Source organism: Balaenoptera acutorostrata, chromosome 14, assembly GCF_949987535.1.
Source record: "Balaenoptera acutorostrata chromosome 14, mBalAcu1.1, whole genome shotgun sequence".
NCBI classification, from domain to species: Eukaryota; Metazoa; Chordata; class Mammalia; order Artiodactyla; family Balaenopteridae; genus Balaenoptera; species Balaenoptera acutorostrata.
This window is the reverse complement of record NC_080077.1, coordinates 15646322-15665319: the sequence shown is the minus strand read 5'-3', so window position 1 is coordinate 15665319 and position 18998 is coordinate 15646322. Positions and strand designations below refer to the sequence as shown.

Genomic DNA, 18998 nt, shown 5'->3' with positions numbered 1-18998 from the left:
GAATTTTTTTTATTAAGTGGGGGAAAAGAAAAAGGGAAACCAAGCTGAGAGAACGGCATAAACAAAAACCAAGGAGGTGTGAACAGGGGCCCAGTGTTCACAGCACACAGAGTGTGCCTGGACAGAAAGGTCGATCCTCAGGAGATGGAGTAGGACGTAAGACTAGAAAAGTGGAAAACAGTCATCTGGCCTTGGAAGGGCTTTGAACACAAACACTGAGGACCCTGGATTTTCGTGGTGGGAAACTACTGAAGGCTTTGGAGGAAGTGGGTGGCATGGTCCGCGCTGTGCTCTGAGAGTGTAACTTTGGGACAGTGTGACGGTTCAGCTGGTGGCGTGTGAGTGGCGGCAGGAGAAGAATTAGCCGGCTTCCACAGTGGTCTAGAAGAGAGACGAGGGGCACTGCCAGCGAGCATAAGAGAGGGGGGAGAGGCAGAGCCCATCGTGGAAGCAGAGGGAACAGGATTTTGCCCACCACGTGCATGAGGAGAGGGAGAAATAAAAGTCAAGGATGAGTCAGGAGTTGGGCCAAGAGGATGGTGGTGTGAGTTCCAAGACAGGCTGCCCAGGGGAGGGACCGATTGGATGGGCCTAAGAGGGAGCAGCAGGGACACGTGTGCAGGGGCGGGTCGGCTGCAGGGAGAGATGCAGGTCTCTCCGCACAGCCAGTCACCGAAGCCCCGAGATTTGATAGGAGGACCCACACAAACGTGTACAGGAAAGACGGACCCCCGGGAATCCCAACATCTAAGTGACCAGCAAGGGTTGGGGGATTTGCAGAAGAACCAAAGGAAGAGCAGCCAAATGAGGCAGTAAGGAAACCGAAGGAGAAAAGTGTGGTAACAAAGGAAGGAATGTCACTGAGAAAGAGTGGAGTAACCATCTCAGCCTGCAGAGATGAAGACAGATTCAAACAGAAAAGCAGATATTAGATTTGGCAACTAAGAGATAAGGGAGAGAGGGCAGTGGGTTGACAAGAAAGGGAGAAATAAGGAACAGACTGGGTGTAGCTTTCTTTGTTAAACAAAGTTCAGAAGAGACAAACGGTGGTAATTTGAGGGGAGGTAAGATCAAAGCAAGACACTTTGCCCTCATGAAGAATATTGTGGACATGTAGGCTAAGGGGACAGGGAAAGAGAACAGGAGACAGTAAAGATAAGAGGTGGAACACCCCTTGGAATGTGACCCAGGGAGATGGCAGAATATGATCATCCTTAACCCCCAAATTTCGGGGATGGGGGCATGTACTGTAAATATAGTCTAATAAAAACATTAGAGTGTGAACTTGATGCTGGAAGCTCAGAACTTCTTATTTACTGAAAAAGTATGCAAGAACGGCTAATGCATGCCTCCATATGTTTGCAATATGGCTTTTGAAAACATTTAAAGAATAGAAGTAATCCCATTGGTCTTAGGAACCAAAAAATTGGTGCAGCTCCAAATAAAAGTAATAAATCTATTCGCCTCTTCTACAATCATTACACTATTTATATTCACTTTACCAGTAGGTATAGGGGTTAGTCTTGGAAAGGGTCAGAAACATCTTCCCTGAGCTGGGGGAGAAGAAAAATGAGAAAGGATAAACTTTGAGGTGGACTTGAGGGAACTTAAAGTGTTTGCCTTCACTGAAGTCGGTGGTAACGGCGTCTACTGGGTGAGTGAAGCAAAGATGGGGCTGGATGTCCGAAGGAAAGTGGAGGGGTTCAGAACACGTGCTAAAGAACACAGGCTAGGGACTTCCCTGGTGGCACAGTGGCTAAGAATCCGCCTGCCATTGCAGGGGACACGGGCTCGATCCCTGGTCCAGGAAGATTCCACATGCCACGGAGCAACTAAGCCCGTGAGCCACAACTACTGAGCCTGCGCTCTAGAGCCTGTGAGCCACAACTACTGAGCCCACGAGCCACAACTACTGAAGCTCACGTGCCTAGAGCCCATACTCCACATAAAGAGAAGCCACTGCAATGAGAAGCCTGCACACCGCAACGAAGAGTAGCCCCTGTTCGCCGCATCTAGAGAAAGCCCGTGCGCAGCGACGAAGACCCAATGCAGCCAAAAATAAATAACTTAAAAAAATAAAATAAAATAAATAAATAAAGAACACAGGCTAGCGAGTCAGCAGGGATGACTACAGTAATCTGTGAAAGGATCCTAGGCCCACTGAAGCTGGCCACCATGAATGCGTGTGATGATTCAGCAACTTCACCACTAGTGTTGAGATGCCATGGCGCATGTGAGTTCCCCAAGGCTGAGGATTGGCAGAGCGGTGAGGGTGAAGGTTAAGTGGGCAAGGGAAGACACAGCGCCAACCAGCATCCAACCTGCAGTGACTGAACATGATTTCCAGGCTGAGTGGAGAGTGAAACCAACCGGGAAAATAGGCACAGGTTGAAGGATAAGTCAGAGAACTGGTTCAGCAAGAGTTAAGGTGGAGAGACGGAAAATACAGAGATCTGTCATTGAAGAGGGGACTTCTGGAGTCCTGCGGGAAGGGAGGGCACTTCTGGGTGATGATGAGGCCCTGGGGGGCGCTATGACTGTGTGTTGCTGTTCTGGAGTGGAGGGAAGGGTGATCAGAAGTCAAGTGGCGAGGAACTAAGGTGAGGGTGGAGAATGGGTGTCCACGCGTGTGGGGAAATGGCCCGTGCCCAGGCGAGGAGGAACGAAGTGGAGCAGTAAATGGAATGAGGCTCGTGAGAGTAGAACTGGGTGGAAAATAAGGAGATCTGAGATTTCTGAGAAAGGAAAGTCTATTTGCTCTTTGCATAGTTTTTGAAAAGTATTTGAAGCTTGTTCTCAGGGGCTATCAGCAGTGATTCGGTGCCCAGGAAATGAATGTGCATAGGTGTGTGCTTTGACTTAAGCATGAGTCTCATCTCATCAGGGTGTTCCGAGGTGTCAGGTAGCTCATGCAGAGAGGTGACTGCATTTGCTTCACGGTTAGTCACTTGTTTGCTGGCCTTGTGACTCTCAATGCCCTTCTGAGCAGTGGCAGTGTGTCTTTGATATGCCCCACCTGTTGTTTACCTGTCCCTGGGAAAATCAAAACTGCCAAAGGGCTTCTGAAAAGCAGTTATTGGCCATTACAAAATGAAACTAGCTGACAGACCTTCCTCTTTCTCCCACACTAGGGGTGTGTATTCCAAGCAGTTTTCCCTTTATATTTTATAATGGTTAATAGAGTCACAGTAGAATTGTACTTTTTTTTGTCCAAGTTCCTGACCCTTTTAGATGTAAATAGATGTAAACATTCTATTTTTTTTTAGCTACAGCTTCTTGAGCACACATCCACTGTGCTGAATACTTTATATTCTTATTTCACCCTTAGCAAAACACCTTACGAGAAAGGTCTTATTCTCCCCATTCTAGAGAAATAAAAACAGAAGCTCAGAGACGGAAAGTAAACTGCCCAAGTTTATGCAACTAGTATACGACTGAGCCCAGATTCAAACCCAGTTCTTCCTGGATCCAAAGTTGATCTTAACCACATTATTCCCAGGGAAAATGAAAACACACTTATTTAATATACTTTATCCACTATGAGCTTATGATAATTTTCTATTTTATTTAAGCAGGATTATTACTAAGTTGAAGTTTTCTCTCTTCTCAAGACTGTTTCTTAAGTTATTTTCTTAAAGCTTTCAAACTATATTTACTCCTATCAAATAAAAGAGTTACATAATGGGAACAAACATCAAAAAATGTACCACCGTTCTACTGTTAACACAGCTGTAGAGGTTAGGTTCCTTGTAACCTCCTTCCATTCCTTTAATTCAGTGATAGTCTCGGGCTGACCCCTAGTGGAAATATGTGGGAATAGACTTTTTTTGAAATTAAATGTCAAGACAAGAAAAAAAAATACTGAGTTCTCGAAGTCAAGTTTATAGATACCAAGAAACTTTCTGGAAATTAGCCATATGGTCCATCTATATACGTGGTATATAAACTAAATTTCATCCAGATTAGTTGGGAATAAAGTTCAGGTAGAGACTGTTGCATTTTATATATTCGCGTGGTTCTGCCAATGCACTTCACGGAAATTGAGCTAACGTTTGTGTCTGAAATTAACTTCAACTACTAACCTCAAACTCTGAATGTATGATAAAAATATCAGTGTCATAAAAATCTAAGCATTTGTCTTCTCAAAATTAAGGTGACTGCATCGTTTTGTGTTTTTTTGTTGTTTTTTTTGGTTGCCCCTTAGCCCAGACATTTTTACTGTGATATCATCACATACTGTGACAAAGTATTAGTAAAATTATTTTTAAAGTTATTTTTAGCATAATGTTTGTAGGTTCCATTACACTACCTTGAAAAATGAAAATGACATGAAAGAGGCGAGAAAGCCTACCTAATCTTTTTCTTCTTTGAATCCTCAGGCAAGATGATTCATGTTAAGGCCATTAACTTATCTTTTCACTGTTCCCTAAACATTGATAACATATGGCAATAATTACACAAAAAGAAGCCTCAAAGCAATAAAGTTCAGAAGCTCGGGGTTGAGGTGGGGAGAAGTTTGTATGCAGGGAAAGCAAGAGTCAAGGTCATCAGGGCCTGTGGAAGTAAATGGTAACTAACTTGGGTTGAGTGCCTGTCATTTGGTCCTGGTAGCAACTTTGAAAGGTCGCTCCTATCTTATCATCTTAAGGTCGAAGAAACACATGCAGGAATGTGAGAGCACCTGCCTAGTTAAGTGCTAGAGCCAGGATCACAAACCAAGTCCTCCAGGGTCCTTCTCCCACACCGAAGCTCTTTCTCCCCCTCTGGGAGATTCTAGGGCACACACAAGTGATGGTAGGTACAGGGGTGCTGGGAGAGTCAGCTGATGATAATCGCATACTATTTGGAAGGAGAGAGGAACTGTCCAGCAACTATTTTGCATTCAGCTCAAAAGACTTATAATGCCCCAGTGATATGGGGAGGGCTGGTGGTGTAGATCCTAGGCCCTGTCCCTTGAGCCTTTGGTTTCCATAGATCAGGGCTGGATTCAGTAGACCAGGGCTGGGTAGCAGGAAGCTAGATTTTATGATACGCTGCTCAGCCAGGTTTTTGAACCTTTAGTGAAAGTTTGTTTCTCTCTCTCCCTCTTATTTTCCCTTCCTCCTCCTCCTCCCTACCTGTGTCTCCTTCCCCTTCCCTCTCCCTCCTTCCCTCCCTCCTTCCCTTCCTTCTTTCTTTCCAGGTGAGGGCTGTAAGCTTAGCTCTCGGGCACCAGTGGTGCAGCATCTACCACCCACACAAGGACGCTCATCCGTTGGAATCCCTTGAACTATGTGTTAATGCCTAAAAGAAATGAGTTGTTTGGTTTTTTTAAAGCTTTTCCAAAACCACTCATTCAGGTGGGATAAGACCTGTATTAGAATTGGTAGTTTAAAGAAGAAACAAAAAAAGGTCATTGCAATTATAGCTACACCTTCTTTCTTTCAGGCCAAGCAAGCCATACTTGAAATGGATGCCATTCGTAAGTTTTGTTTTCTACACAGTTTGAAATCTCATTGTCTCCTTGTATCTCTCAAGTTTCTACAAGTTTATGGAAAATGTCAATTGTGAGAAAGTAGCAGCTCTCTATTCACTGTTTTAACAAACAGAGCCAGCAGACAGTATACCCTCTTCCTAACCCATTGGCTTGTTTCTACACTGATTTCTCAGTTCATCTGTGAGCTCCCTGATGGCTTGCCACTGGTCTCTGCATCAACTCACAATGTAAGATATGCTTCCAGGGTCACCCTTGCCCCACCTCTGCCACCACCAAAAATGAAGGTCCCACAATGCATTTCCCACCTCACTCCATTAGCGGAAAATCTACGTTGATTATCTGCAATAATCACGCTAACTAGATAGGTATTGGTTTTCCCGATGCAGCTCACATTTTAAAATTACAACTGCCCCACATACGTTATTGTGTCTCTGGACTTCTCATAGCAGTCAGAGAATAAATATAAGTGAGGTCTTATAAAATAAGACCTGTTCGAAGCACTTATCACATCCTTGTTATCTCCCAGATTAAATAGAATTTAAAAAGAAGCAATAGCTTTAAAGACTTACAGCCAGGTCTGCCAGAAACTTTTACTTAAAACTTTCTAAATAACTTACTTTTGAGGAATCTTTCCCCAAGAGCAAACACTGATTCACTTACCCCACCCTACCCCAGCCCACCCCCCAGCCTGCTGGTTGTTAATTCTCCGGGGGGGGGGGGCGGGAATAAAGAAACATTACTGAAGTAGATAAATGAGCACGGCCACTGTCACTGAGATTCCCCACGGCACGTCCATCAGATCCCGAGAAATGATGCAAGGTGATCCCCACCAGAGAGCTGGGCTGGGGCTCCCTGCCCTGTGTTCTCTGAATCCGCTTATTTTATTCAGTGGAAGTCTCCCTAAGATTCTTTTTACTGAGGTATAGCTGATTTACAGTATTATATAAGTTATAGGTGTACAACAATTTTTAAAGATTATACTCTAGTTGTAGTTATTATGAAATATTAGCTATATTCCCTCTGCTGTACAATATACCCCTTATTTCTTCTATAAATATATATGTATATGTATATAGTATATATGGAGACTCTGAAGAGAAGGCAAGGCCACGGATGGGCATGTGAGAATTAGGAGAAAAGATGGAGGAAGATGGGGATCCAGAGAGGTCAGCTGTTCAATGTGAGTAGCTACATTCAACATTGTTTATTTATTCCCAGGCTCTGAGCTAGCTCTCGGACACCAGTAAGATTCTGTGAGCATGCAGAATGATGTGAAGCCTCTAATCGGTACCATGTACCTCTCTGCCAGGCCAGGCCTGGGCCGGGGCAGCTCAGCCTAGGAAAATAGCCTTACTTGCCCTACCCTGACTTTGGTCTCAGCCGGCTGTGAACAGAGTAGGCCAGTCCATTGGACCAAATGGCCTCTGACACTGGAGAAGTGTATGTGGTCTTTAACAAGCCTCAGAACTTTCTTGCACTTCAGATGCCCTTGAAGAGCCTTAACCCCAATTTGAAGAACGCCAGTCTACGGCTGTGTCCTAAAATTGTTTACCCTCAGGCTTTAGGGTGCAGATGATCTTTGAATATGCTGCAGTACTTTAGGATTAGACCAGATTTTCTTAATCCAAAACCTGTGTACCCCTTAGATGAAATAAAATGAAAACCCCTTCTCTGGGAAGAGAACCTAAACCATTCATCACATGTTCAAAGCAGCCATGTCTAGGGCTTCCCTGGTGGCGCAGTGGTTGAGAATCTGCCTGCCAATGCAGAGGACACGGGTTCGAGCCCTGGTCTGGGAAGATCCCACATGCTGCGGAGCAACTAGGCCCGTGAGCCACAATTACTGAGCATGCGCGTCTGGAGCCTGTGCTCCGCAACAAGAGAGGCCGCGATAATGAGAGGTCCGCGCACCGCGATGAAGAGTGGCCCCCACTTGCCGCAACTAGAGAAAGCCCTCGCACAGAAACGAAGACCCAACACAGCCATAAATAATAAATAAATTAATTAATTAATTAATTAAAAAAAAAAAAAAAGCAGCCATGTCTAGAAAAATATGGAGAGTTGCTACCCGGGAGGACAGCTTCCGCGGGGGCAGGAAGGGCTCGCCTCCCTCCACCGCCACGCCGGGCACAAATGCCTCACAAAATTGCTACCTGGAGGGAATTCTCCATTTGGTTTTATCTTGACAGGGCCTCTGTTGTGGCCCATTGCTGCAGTCTGTCAGGGGCCTTGGTAGCAAGTTCAGCTGCAGGGATTTTTATGTTCATGGAATTGACTGACCACTGTGGGTCTCAGAGTTGCAGGTGAGTCTGAGTGAGAGTAGGAAGTTATCACATCCTACACATTTGAACTAACTTTCTAGTAAGAGTAGAGCCAATGGGTATAGCTCTCTCTGCCAGAGAGTTAAAAACAAGAGTACAGAGGAAGAGTGCCTGTGTGTGCCTGGTGGGTGTGGGCGGGGTTGGGGAAGGGGGTGTGGCCTAGCTTGCTAACACACTTCAGCAGTCAGTAAACAGAAAGTCTGGAGATGCATATTCAACACCAGTTATGGCAGGAGGGATTCCACCATGCCTGAGGAAAAAGAATAAATCCATAGGTATCCAAGACAAGTCCCGCCCATTTTCTGAGATGTCATGGGACACTTCATTCTTATAGATGCATGTGGTTCTTACTTTACAGATTACCCAGGCTTCTGTTACAGTCCTGAGGGAGAGACAAAAGCCTTTTGTGGCTCTAAAGTTGGCTCTGCTCCATATCGGCTAAGAAGAAAATCTGGTAAATAGGATGCGGTAATCAAGATAATTATGGGGCGTTAGTCGTGAAAGTCCCTTTCAGTCTGACAAAAAGGTATATTCTTTCCGGTTTTTGAGCACACCGCCAGTTTGAATACCTTTGAGAATGCCTCCAGGCGGGGCTCTCAAGCTTTGGTTCTAAAACCCTTTCTACTTAACTCTCTATTTTCCAGTGAATATTAAAAAACATGTCAATCAACTAAGTTCACTTTGTATAGCATGTTATTACCATTGGCCTGCAGGTACTTAAATGCTATTTACTGTCGCTAGTGAAAAATTGTATCCTGTAAATGACACATCCCAAAGATTATTCAAACCTAAAATTTTAACACACATTTGTTAAACCAGACTTCATGTAGTATCCCCTTAGCCCTCAGATTTTTTTTTCCATTTAAATCAGCATTTATTGAGTATCTACCTAATGTCCTACACTGTACTAAGAACTGGGAATGTACGAATAATACACAGGATTCCTGCTTGCAAGGAGTTTGTAGTCTAGTGGGAGAGTCAAAAAAAGGTTGAATAAATACCAGTTCATACAATGGAGCTGTGGTAGAGGTTGAATGGAGGAAAGAGCGGGGAGACAAAGGAGAGAGGTCAACCCTCTAGGAAGGAGAGAGAAGGCCGTACAGAGCAGAGGACCAGTACCCCAGATGGAATCTGGGGGCTGAGGAGCCTGATGGGGTGGGCATAGCACACGCAAAGGCCCTGAGACTTGAGCCAGTGTACCTTAGATCAGACAACTATTGCCAGTTGTTTGGCCTGGCTGCAAGGTGGGCCAGAGGTGGAGGTGGGCAAGGTCAATCGGAAAGAGATGTGGCTGGAAGTACAGATTGGGCCCTGATCATGGAAGGCCAAGTAGGCCGTGCAGAGGGTCTGAACTTGATCCTGCAAGCTATGGAAGGATTTTAAGCAATGAAATGTTTGCCTTTTAAAATGAGAGTTCTGGCTCGATGTGGAAAATGAAGTAGGCAGGGAGAATTGGTAGGAGGCTGTTCCTCTAGTTTGGGCGAGAGATGGTAAAGCTTTGGAATAAGACAGTGGTGACTGGGGTGGAGCGTTCCTGGGATCCCACAAGACCATGATGGATGAAAACAGGAGAAACTTAAAATGATGTCCTGGTCGCTAACTAGGGAGGGTAATGTGAGTGACAACTAAGGTAAGAATCCAAATGAAAGAGCAGATGGGGGAGACTGGTGAGCTGAGATTGGGACATGTTGAGTTCGCTGGGTCTGTGGGCATGTTGGGGACATGTCAGACGGACAGTTGGCATCTGAGACCTGGAGCTTGGGGTAGGGCTCTGGCAGAAGAATATAAAATTGAACATTATCCGCTTATAGGTGGTAGTTAAAGCTCAGAACATTGCTTTACTAGTTGGTAGGGTTGGTTTTCTGTTAGGTGACTCCAGATTGCACAGCTTAATATTTATCCTACAGTTTTGACGGAGTGAATGTCTTGCTGCTAAGTATCTCTAAGCAATCAGGATTTAGGTGAATTTGATAGAAAATTTCTAGAGCTCAATTCATTTGCCCATAAGCTAATAATTCACTTATAAAGAAAAAAACTTGATTTGGTTTTGCAAATGATGCTGGCCTTATTTTTTCACTCAGAACCTTCCTCAAGATTGCATAAAGTTTTGAAGACCAGCGGTAAGTCCTAAAATAACTTTCTTTTTTCATTCTTGTTGATATCCACTAAGTCAAACCATACACAAAAAATTAACACCAGATGAATTACAGATTGGCAGATTTGATTAACCCCATTATAAAATGTAAAGCTGAATGACATAAAATGTTTGCAGCATAGATAATGGGCATAAAAAGATGAATATCTGTGAATGTTGATGTTAAGAAATCCCATATATCAAAAAGAAAGGACAGGGGCTTCCCTGGTGGCGCAGTGGTTAAGAATCTGCCTGCTAACGCAGGGGACATGGGTTCGAGCCCTGGTCCGGGAAGATCCCACATGCCACGGAGCAACTAAGCCTGTGCACCACAACTACTGAGCCTGAGCTCTAGAGCCCGCGAGCCACAGCTACTGAAGCCCGCATGCCTAGAGCCTGTGCTCCGCAACAAGAGAAGCCATCGCAATGAGAAGCCCTCGCACCGCAACGAAGAGTAGCCCCTGTTCTCTGCAGCTAGAGAAAGCCCGTGTGCAGCAAAAAAGACCCAACACAGCCAAATAATTAATTAATTAATTAATTAATTAATTAAATCTATTAAAAAAAAGAAAGGACAAAGGACTCTTTCTTTTTTTTCTTTTTAAATAAATTTATTTTATTATATTTTCTTTTATTTATTTATTGTTTCAGGCTGTGTTGGGTCTTCGTTGCTGTGCGTGGGCTTTCTCTAGTTGCGGCGAGCGGGGGCTACTCTTTGTTGCGGTGCGCGTGCTTCTCATTGCAGTGGCTTCTCTTGTTGCGGAGCCCGGGCTCTAGGCACGCGGGCTTCAGTGGTTGTGGCATGTGGGCTTAGTAGATGTGGACTCTTTTTTGAAAAGCAGAGAATATAATCGGGCAGTTTCACAGAAGAAACACAAACTGCCAATAAAATTTACAAATGGTCTCCTATATTAGTGATCAGAAAAATCATACATTTAAATGAGATAAATGGAGGGGAGAAAGCTATGGGCTTGGCCAAAAGAAAAGAAAAATAGGCACTCTGAAACTGTTGGTGTATAAATTTCTGCAACCTTTTTGGAGCAAAATTTGTAAATGCCTGTTTAAATTTAAAATATGTATTTGCTCTTGAACCAACAATTTCAAATTTTTCACCTATAGAAATTTCACAAGGTACACTTCCTGTGTAGAAGTGCTCGCCCAAGTGAGCACAGATCTATGAGTATCTGTGTTCTTTGCAGAGTTTATAACAAGACACCACATAAGATGCCCATCTAGTGGGAAATAGTTTTAAAAGTTGTAGTAAATTCTGGAATACTACATGGAATATTCTGCAGCTATCAAAAAGAGTCAAGTACGTATCTGTCTACTGATAAGAGTGTCTACATATATTTAGCAGGAAATTCAATTTTGCATATTGCACCTTGAAGAACAAAAAAAACTGTGCATTGTTGTGGGAGTGGGGCAGTGGGCATGGGACCTGGGAAGATGAACATCAAACTTTTCAGTGTGGCTACCTCTAATGGGTGGAATTTGTGGAGAGGGTTTGATCACTTTTTACTTTCAGTGCTTCTGTAATTAAGCAGCGTGGAAAGATGAGACACACATGATCAGAGTATCGTAAGGGCATCTATGAGGATGTGGCTAGTGAATCTCTCCCCACAGTTCCTCTTGCACCCTCCTTAGCACAGTGCCAAGGTGACCCTGTTGATAAGTGCTGTATCTTCAGTTAAAGCCAATAGAATATTTAAAAATTAACAGAAGCATAATCTTATGTTTAAGTGAGTTTCATGGCTTAGGGCATGTGGATTGTTTTTTCAGGTAATATATATTTGGGTGGGGGGAAGCTTTTGAAATGTATTAATAGGAATTGGTCCATTGCTCTCAGGGATTTAAGGAAGATACTTATCACTCAGATACATGTATGGTTGTTTTACATGTAGTACAAGATCTATACTTAGATAACTGAGAGGCATTTTCTAAAAATTAGGTCTAAAGAGCCCAGAGACGCTTGGGCTTCAATTATTAACAATAAGTTTAAAGGCCCTATAAAATATGAGTGCTTACCTATGTATGAGAGACATTTTTAATCCTCAAACTTAAAAAATAAAAAAACTTTTATTTTTCAGAAACAGCACAAGACATCCAAAAGGTAAGTACTATTGACATTTTTTATTTTGAAATGTTTACTTTAGGTGCCCTTTGTACCTACCCTTTCCTTATATATCTCATCTCCAGCTAATCTTCCAAGTGTAAACAATTATTTTACATGTTGAAATAGATTTAAGTTAGGGCTTGTCCTTATCAACTCTCCCCCCACCTCACCACCCCAGCTTCATCTCTCAGAGCCAAGGCAATGATTTCTTCATCCTTCTGCCCCACCTCTCTATTCAGAAGCTATTACCTTAAGATGTAACACCCGGGCTTCCCTGGTGGCGCAGTGGTTAAGAATCCGCCTGCCAATGCAGGGGACACGGGTTCGAGCCCTGGTCCGGGAAGATCCCACATGCCGCGGAGCAACTAAGCCCGTGTGCCACAACTACTGAGCCTGAGCTCTAGAGCCCGTGAGCCACAACTACGGAAGCCTGCGCGCCTAGAGCCCGTGCTCCGTGACAAGAAAAGCCATCGCAATGAGAAGCCCACGCACCGCAACAAAGAGTAGCCCCTGCTCACTGAAACTAGAGAAAGCCTGTGCACAGCGACGAAGACCCAACACAGCCAAAAGTAAAATAATAATAATAAAATAAAATTAATTAATTAAAAAAAAAAAAAGATGAAACACCCACACAGGGCTAGTGTGGTGCACCCCACATTGCCCTGTGCCTCTGTGCATGTATGACTGAGGCTCTTGCATCCTGAGTATTTGCTCCCTTTTCAAAGCATCAGACTTCAGTCACAAAGATCCCCATCTAAGAATATGGTCCTGCTGCTGGTATAAGAGGTGTGATCATATGTGGTATAATGAAACTTCACTATATCAAGCTTTGATTTTTCTCCCTCCAATAAAAGGTTAGGAGAGGCAGAATAAAAATGGTATGTTGTATTAGAAGATGTATATTCAAATTTATTACCTATGAACAATGCATATTGTATCCTGACCTGGGTAAACCACATCCAGTATGCCTACTGATCCACTGGCTTACCTAACAATGCTTAGGGGACTGAGTGCAGCTTCTTGCTTCATGCTCAGTATCTGTAGCAACGTGGCTGTGAAAATCTCCCCGGCGATTCTAGGTGCTCCACTCCTTGGCACAGGGCCAAAGTGACCCTGTTAATAAATAATGTATCTTTCAGTTTAGATGCCTACATGTCTAAAAATCAACATGGTCTTATCTCAAAGCTATTTGCTTAAAATTATGGCATGTGGATTTTTTTCAGGTAGTACATATTTCTGTTTGGAAGCTTTTGAAATTTATTAACATGAATTGGTTCATTGTCCTGAAATATGGCATGAGATTTTGATTTTTAAAATGTACTTTGTTTTCATAAACAAACACTGGGACGGTGCCCTTGTAAGGCAGGCAAACTATGATCACGGAGCAAGCCTGGCTTAGTACTAGCTAGGGGAATCGCTCTATTAGTCCTAGAGATACAATCTCAAGAGCTTCTCGGAAACTTTCTACGATAGTGATCAAGTCTCCATATGGGGACTGACTAAACCTTATAAAATCTGAAGACAAGAAAGAAATAAAACACCAATGTACTTTTTTCTTAGTGGTAAAATTCCATCTCCTAACAAAAATGAATGTATACTAAATGCAGGGAGAGATTAAAGAGATAAAGAGATTAACATTTCTCCTAGAATATACCTTCTAAACCCGTGTTTGTGTGTGTGTGTGTATGTGTAGAGCGAGAGATGGAGGGAAGGAGAGAGGGAGAGAGATTTAGCTCATGTATAAACTGAGGATTAAGATGGGTTCAAATCCATTTCTGCCATTTATAAGCTGTATGACTGTAAGCAAGTTGTTAAACCTTACCAAGACTTAGTTTCCTAATTTATGGAATTGTTATAAAGATTAAATGTGATATGTTTTTTAATGTGCTTAGTACAGTATTTAGCACAAAACAAGTGCCCCATAAATTAGCTCTTATTATGTTATTATTAAGTAACCATAATGCTGAGAATGTGGGAAAATGTTCATCACGAGGGATCTACACAACATACTTCTGTGCTGTGTCCAATCCATATACTGATTATTTCTAAATCTAAGAGCTTCCTCAGTTCTCCTGACGATTTATTTGATATAAAATTTCAGCTTCCAAAGTACTGCTAACTTCACTTCAAGTGTAGTTACCTTTTGGGAATTCCCTGGCAGTCCAGTGGTTAGGACTCTGCACTTCCACTGCCGGGGGCACGGGTTTGATCCCTCGTTGGGGAAATAAGATCACCCAAGCCACGCAGCGTGGCCAAACAAACAAACAAAAAAAGTGTAGTTACCTTAAAAATATACTTTGATATTAACAGTTCAGGTTTTCTAATTTTCTAAAATGTCTGGGAATTTTTCTGGAATGAAAGATTTTAAGAAGGTATTACTTCTGGCTGTTCACAAAATTGTTTTGTTACACTTCCACAGTGTTTGATCATGATTTAACTAGCTAATACTAACTTGTTTTATTTTATAAAATGTAGTTACTGGGTACCTATATTTTATAAACATTTTACCAATGCAGTCTGAGTAAGAGGAAAAGGGAGAGATATTAAAGGGTAAAGAAAAAAAACAGAAGAGCCAAAATATAATATGATATATGTATTTGTATGTGTGCACATATATCTATATGTGTGTGTATTCATTTATTCCTACTCTTCAAATAGTCCACATTTTTACTATTTGAAAAAAGTGAACAAAAGATTAGATGACTAATTAGATGTTTTTAGCTTTAAATTTTTAATAGAAAAACAACATTCATTCAGGATAAAATTTTATCTTTGCCCTCCCTGATAGACAGACAGGTAAGCAGACAGACAGACATATTAATAGGTGAATATTCCAAGGTAATATGTATCCCAATTTCATTGATCAGTGATGAAAAATTCTTGCTAATTTGACATTGTTACTATAGTGTTTTGACCAGAAAATATACCCTGGTACTAATTAGTTTGAACGTGTCTTAACCCTTTCAAATCTTTGAAGCTAATCCCAATACCCACAGAGGGCATCAGAGGGCAATCCACTCCCTGTCTGCACAATTGAGCTCCATCAGGAAAGGTTCCAAGTTATAACAGACCCATTGTTTTCTCTGATTAAAAATCGTTAATGTCACTCATATTTTACTTCCTAATAGGCATCTAAATATTGCTTAATTAAACAAATTTTGAAAGAAAGTAAAAATTTCATTAGCTCAGTAGTGGATTAAATTAAATTCCTGAAACAAAGGCTCTTTTGCCTAGAATCTATAAACCAAGGCAGTGCTGGTCAGGTTCATGCAGGTCTGCAGATTTAAAGGAAAATCCTTGGGGGTGCAGTCAGATCACCGACAGGCGTGTTTCTCATACACCGGAAACCACAGTAAGACCGCTAAGAATCAAACCCCAAATAGAAATCAGATACCATGGCCCTTGACACCTATATATGTTCATTTATATAATGTTATTTACCAAGAACACATCGGAATTATTTGAAATATCTAAGAGTTTTCTGTGTTTAGCCAATTCCCTGCAGTGGGGTAAGGTATTTGGAGTCAAACCTGGGTTTGCATGCTAGCCTTTCCACTGCTGCGGGAGAACATGTTACTGAATCCTAAGAGCCTAGATTTCCTTACTGTGAAACTGGTACAATCATATCTAATTCAAAGAGTGACTGTGAACATTAAGTTTGGAGAATGTCTTCAAATGGCCTAGCCTATTTCTAAGCAAATATCAGTGCCTGTCCTTTCTGCCCCTTTTGCAAAAAATCTGACGTGCTTTTAAACTCAGTTAAGATCAACAATGTTTACTGATCATTTTCTTTAAGGATATCATAGTCTAGTGGGAGAGGCAATGTGTAAATACAGGAGAACATCCTAAGTTATGTGTCCTGTGGTGCTACAATTCAATCGATATGTTTCTATCCTCCTCAGGTTTCCAGAGAGGAAGGGTCTCCCCAGCTGACTTCAGCAGGGCCATCTCCCGCCCAGAGGAACAGTCAGCCGAGCAGTTCTGCCATCATCAGCGTGCTTCGCGGGGGCGGGGCCGTCAGAAACATCTGGACGGACCACCAGATCCGGCAAGCCTTGTTTCCCAGTCGACGGTCTCCGCAGGAGAACGAGGAGGACGAAGATGATTATCAGATGTTCCTGCCATCCTTCTCCTCTTCAGATCTGAACTCTGCCCGACTGTGTGAAGATAGCACTTCCAGTCGACCTTGCAGTTGGCACGTGGGACAGGTTGAGTCCTCAGAGACCCCCAGCTCTGGCCACAGGGTTGTGCGGCGGGCCAGCAGTGCTGGCGAGAGCAACACGTGTCCCCCTGACATAAGAACTAGGGACGGTGACAGCTCTCAGTACAGCTCCCGAAGGGAACTGCAGGATGACCCTAAAACAGAGGGGCGGGGCGGGCTGACTCCCTTCGGGTCCTCTATAGAGTTGACCATTGATGACATAGACCATGTCTATGATAACATAAGTTATGAGGACTTGAAACTGATGGTGGCTAAACGGGAAGAAGCTGAAGCCCCTCCCCCCAAATCAGCCAGGGACTTTGCTCGCCCCAAGAGCACCCCGGAGCTGGCCTTCTCAAAGAGGCCAGCAGGCCCAGAGAAGAGCCCTCTGCAGCCCCGGAGAGATGGTGCGCCCCCCGGCCGGGAGGCGTGGAACCAAAGCTCACGCGAACTCCAGGTGGTGGAGGAGAACGTCTACGACACCATCGGGCTCCCCGATGCGCCCTCCCAGGACTTCAAGTGCAGCAGCCTGAAGCGGCCCAAGAGGAGCACCTTCCTGGGCCTGGAGGCCGACCTGGGGTGCTGTGACAGTCTGAGGGCCTCTGTTTCCCAGGACAGCCTCCAGGTCAGCGAGGACGAGGCGCCCTACCCCCCGGGACCCTCCGACAACGATTATCTGAGTTTGTTCTATAACTCCTTCGGCTGCAACTTGTCCATCGCTGATCGCTCCATCTCCGATAAACTGTCTGAAGAAGTAGACGAAATCTGGAATGACCTGGAAAATTACATCAAGAAAAACGAAGTCAAAGCCAGAGACCGGCTCCTGGCGGCGTTTCCCGTCAGCAAAGACGACGTGCAGGAGCGGCCGCTGGGGGGCAGCGCCCCGGAGCTGGGCGCGCGCTCCCCACATCCCCTGCCCGCGGGCCGGGCTCGCCTCGTGCCGCCCAGAGACGGGCCGGGGCCGGCCTCCTGCACGCTTGACCTAACCCCGGCCTCCAAAGACGGCTCCTGCCAGAGTCTCCACCGGCTGTCGCTGGTCAGTGACCTGCCGCCCGTGGAGAGTCCCTACGACGTGGCTGGCAGCAGCCTGTCCCCTGCAGACCTGGAGAACCCTGACCCCGGCGCGGACAACGCAGACAAGACCAGGAGCAGGGTTCTCCTGATGGCCAGGCAGTACAGTCAGAAGATCAAGAAGGCAAATCAGCTGTTAAAGGTGAAAAGCCCGGAGCTGGAGCAGCCGCCTGGCAGCCAGCTGCAGAAGCAGGTTCCCAGGGACCTGGCGGCCATCCTAGAAGAAAAGAAGCAGGGCGGGCCCGCCATCGGTATGTCTCCCGCGCTGCCCTTCTCCTTCCGAGGACTGGGAGAGAGCTGTGTTCTGGTTCTCAGTATCCTTAGCACCGTGAGGGTGCTGTCACCCAGATGTTCATTCTCACAGAGAGACCCCAGACTCACTGACGCACAGATGAGGCCGGCCCTGCACCCACCACATCTCACCAGTGGGAGGCGATTGGGTCTGGAGGGTTTCCTGGTGTCTGTGACATCATTGCTCCAGATATGATATTTGAAGCAGTTTTCTCTAATATAATCTAAAGCTGAAAAGTAGCCATCAGTTTCCGTTTCAGTGTGTTAGGAGGGGTAGCTGGGTAGCAGGGTAAGAGTTTAAGGTTTGGACGAATGGGGAATAGGATTGCTCTTTGCTCGGGAATCCTAACAAAAATGCCTACTCATCCTAACAAAGACAAAAAGGAGGCCTTTTTGCATGGTTTTTTTTAGCTGTTCACACTATAACTCGGCTGTTTTCTCACGTGTTACGTTTTCTAGTTGCTTTTTTTTTGAATAGCTGCTGTAATGCATTTAATACTGTCTCATTTGGTATTCTCATGTATGCTTCCAAGAAGTTTAATTCTTTGAGTCAAGCCTCCTTTTTTGGGCAGAACCAAACCAGGATCACATGCGTGATATTGGTACCATTAGGGTTTAGGAATGAGATGATCACAGTTTGATTTTTTTCTCTATTGTAAAGAAGTACATATCCCCTGGATAAATTACACAGGGTTCTCAGTGGAAGGGCATGATGTGAATTAAGCACTGGATTGTCATGGAAAGAAAGATACCTGAGGGTGCTGACTCTCACCTGAGGAGTTTTTCGCCTCCAGACCCAGAGAGATTTCTGGGATTAGGCCCAGGAACTGAATTTTTTTTTAAAGTGTGGACTTTTGATCCTGTTTTAAGAATCCCTGCCCTAGATCTTCTGACAAAGGACTGTCTCTGTATCAAATGAGAAGAGACAGTTCTCCAATTAAAAATAAACACCAGATGGCTCAGTATCAGGGCATGTTTCGTTGGTTAGCTTGGTGGCGACATGGCTCATCCGGCCAACTTGATGCCACCTACCTCCTTTCTTTGGGACTGCTTTCTTAGGTGGAAACCAGAGAATCAGAAGGGGGTATCCAAGTCCTAAATGGCTCCACAAGTTGCATGACAAGAATCTGTAGGAAAAAAATTTTTTTAAGTTTGGGAGTGTTTAAGAATTACCTAAGTTTACTCTTTTTCCAGAGCTAATCACACAGTAATATTTCTTAACACGTAGGGAAGTTAAGCCCTGGAAATGTTACCTGAAGGATTTTACAGACTCTCTGTGACTTGCTCTTCTTTTTAAGTTAGATAAAGGTTAAATGTGATTTTTATATGAATGTGAGAGACTAGGTCGTATATATTTTTCTCCTTGCAATAATATGCTTGAATTAGTCCCTTTT

The 18998-nt window shown here is 44.0% G+C and overlaps 1 protein-coding gene across 5 annotated transcripts in view; it reads left to right on the top strand.

The window, feature by feature from the left end:
• Positions 1-18998, top strand: part of PLEKHG1 (pleckstrin homology and RhoGEF domain containing G1) — a 223337-nt gene that overhangs the window by 196744 nt on the left and 7595 nt on the right. For all 5 annotated transcript variants that reach the window (XM_057527985.1, XM_057527986.1, XM_057527987.1 and 2 more), the window contains 5 exons: positions 5428-5461; positions 8156-8251; positions 9879-9917; positions 12016-12038; positions 15944-17564. In XM_057527985.1, coding sequence (XP_057383968.1) covers positions 5428-5461; positions 8156-8251; positions 9879-9917; positions 12016-12038; positions 15944-17564 — 1813 coding nt within the window. The remainder of the gene's footprint in view (positions 1-5427; positions 5462-8155; positions 8252-9878; positions 9918-12015; positions 12039-15943; positions 17565-18998) is intronic.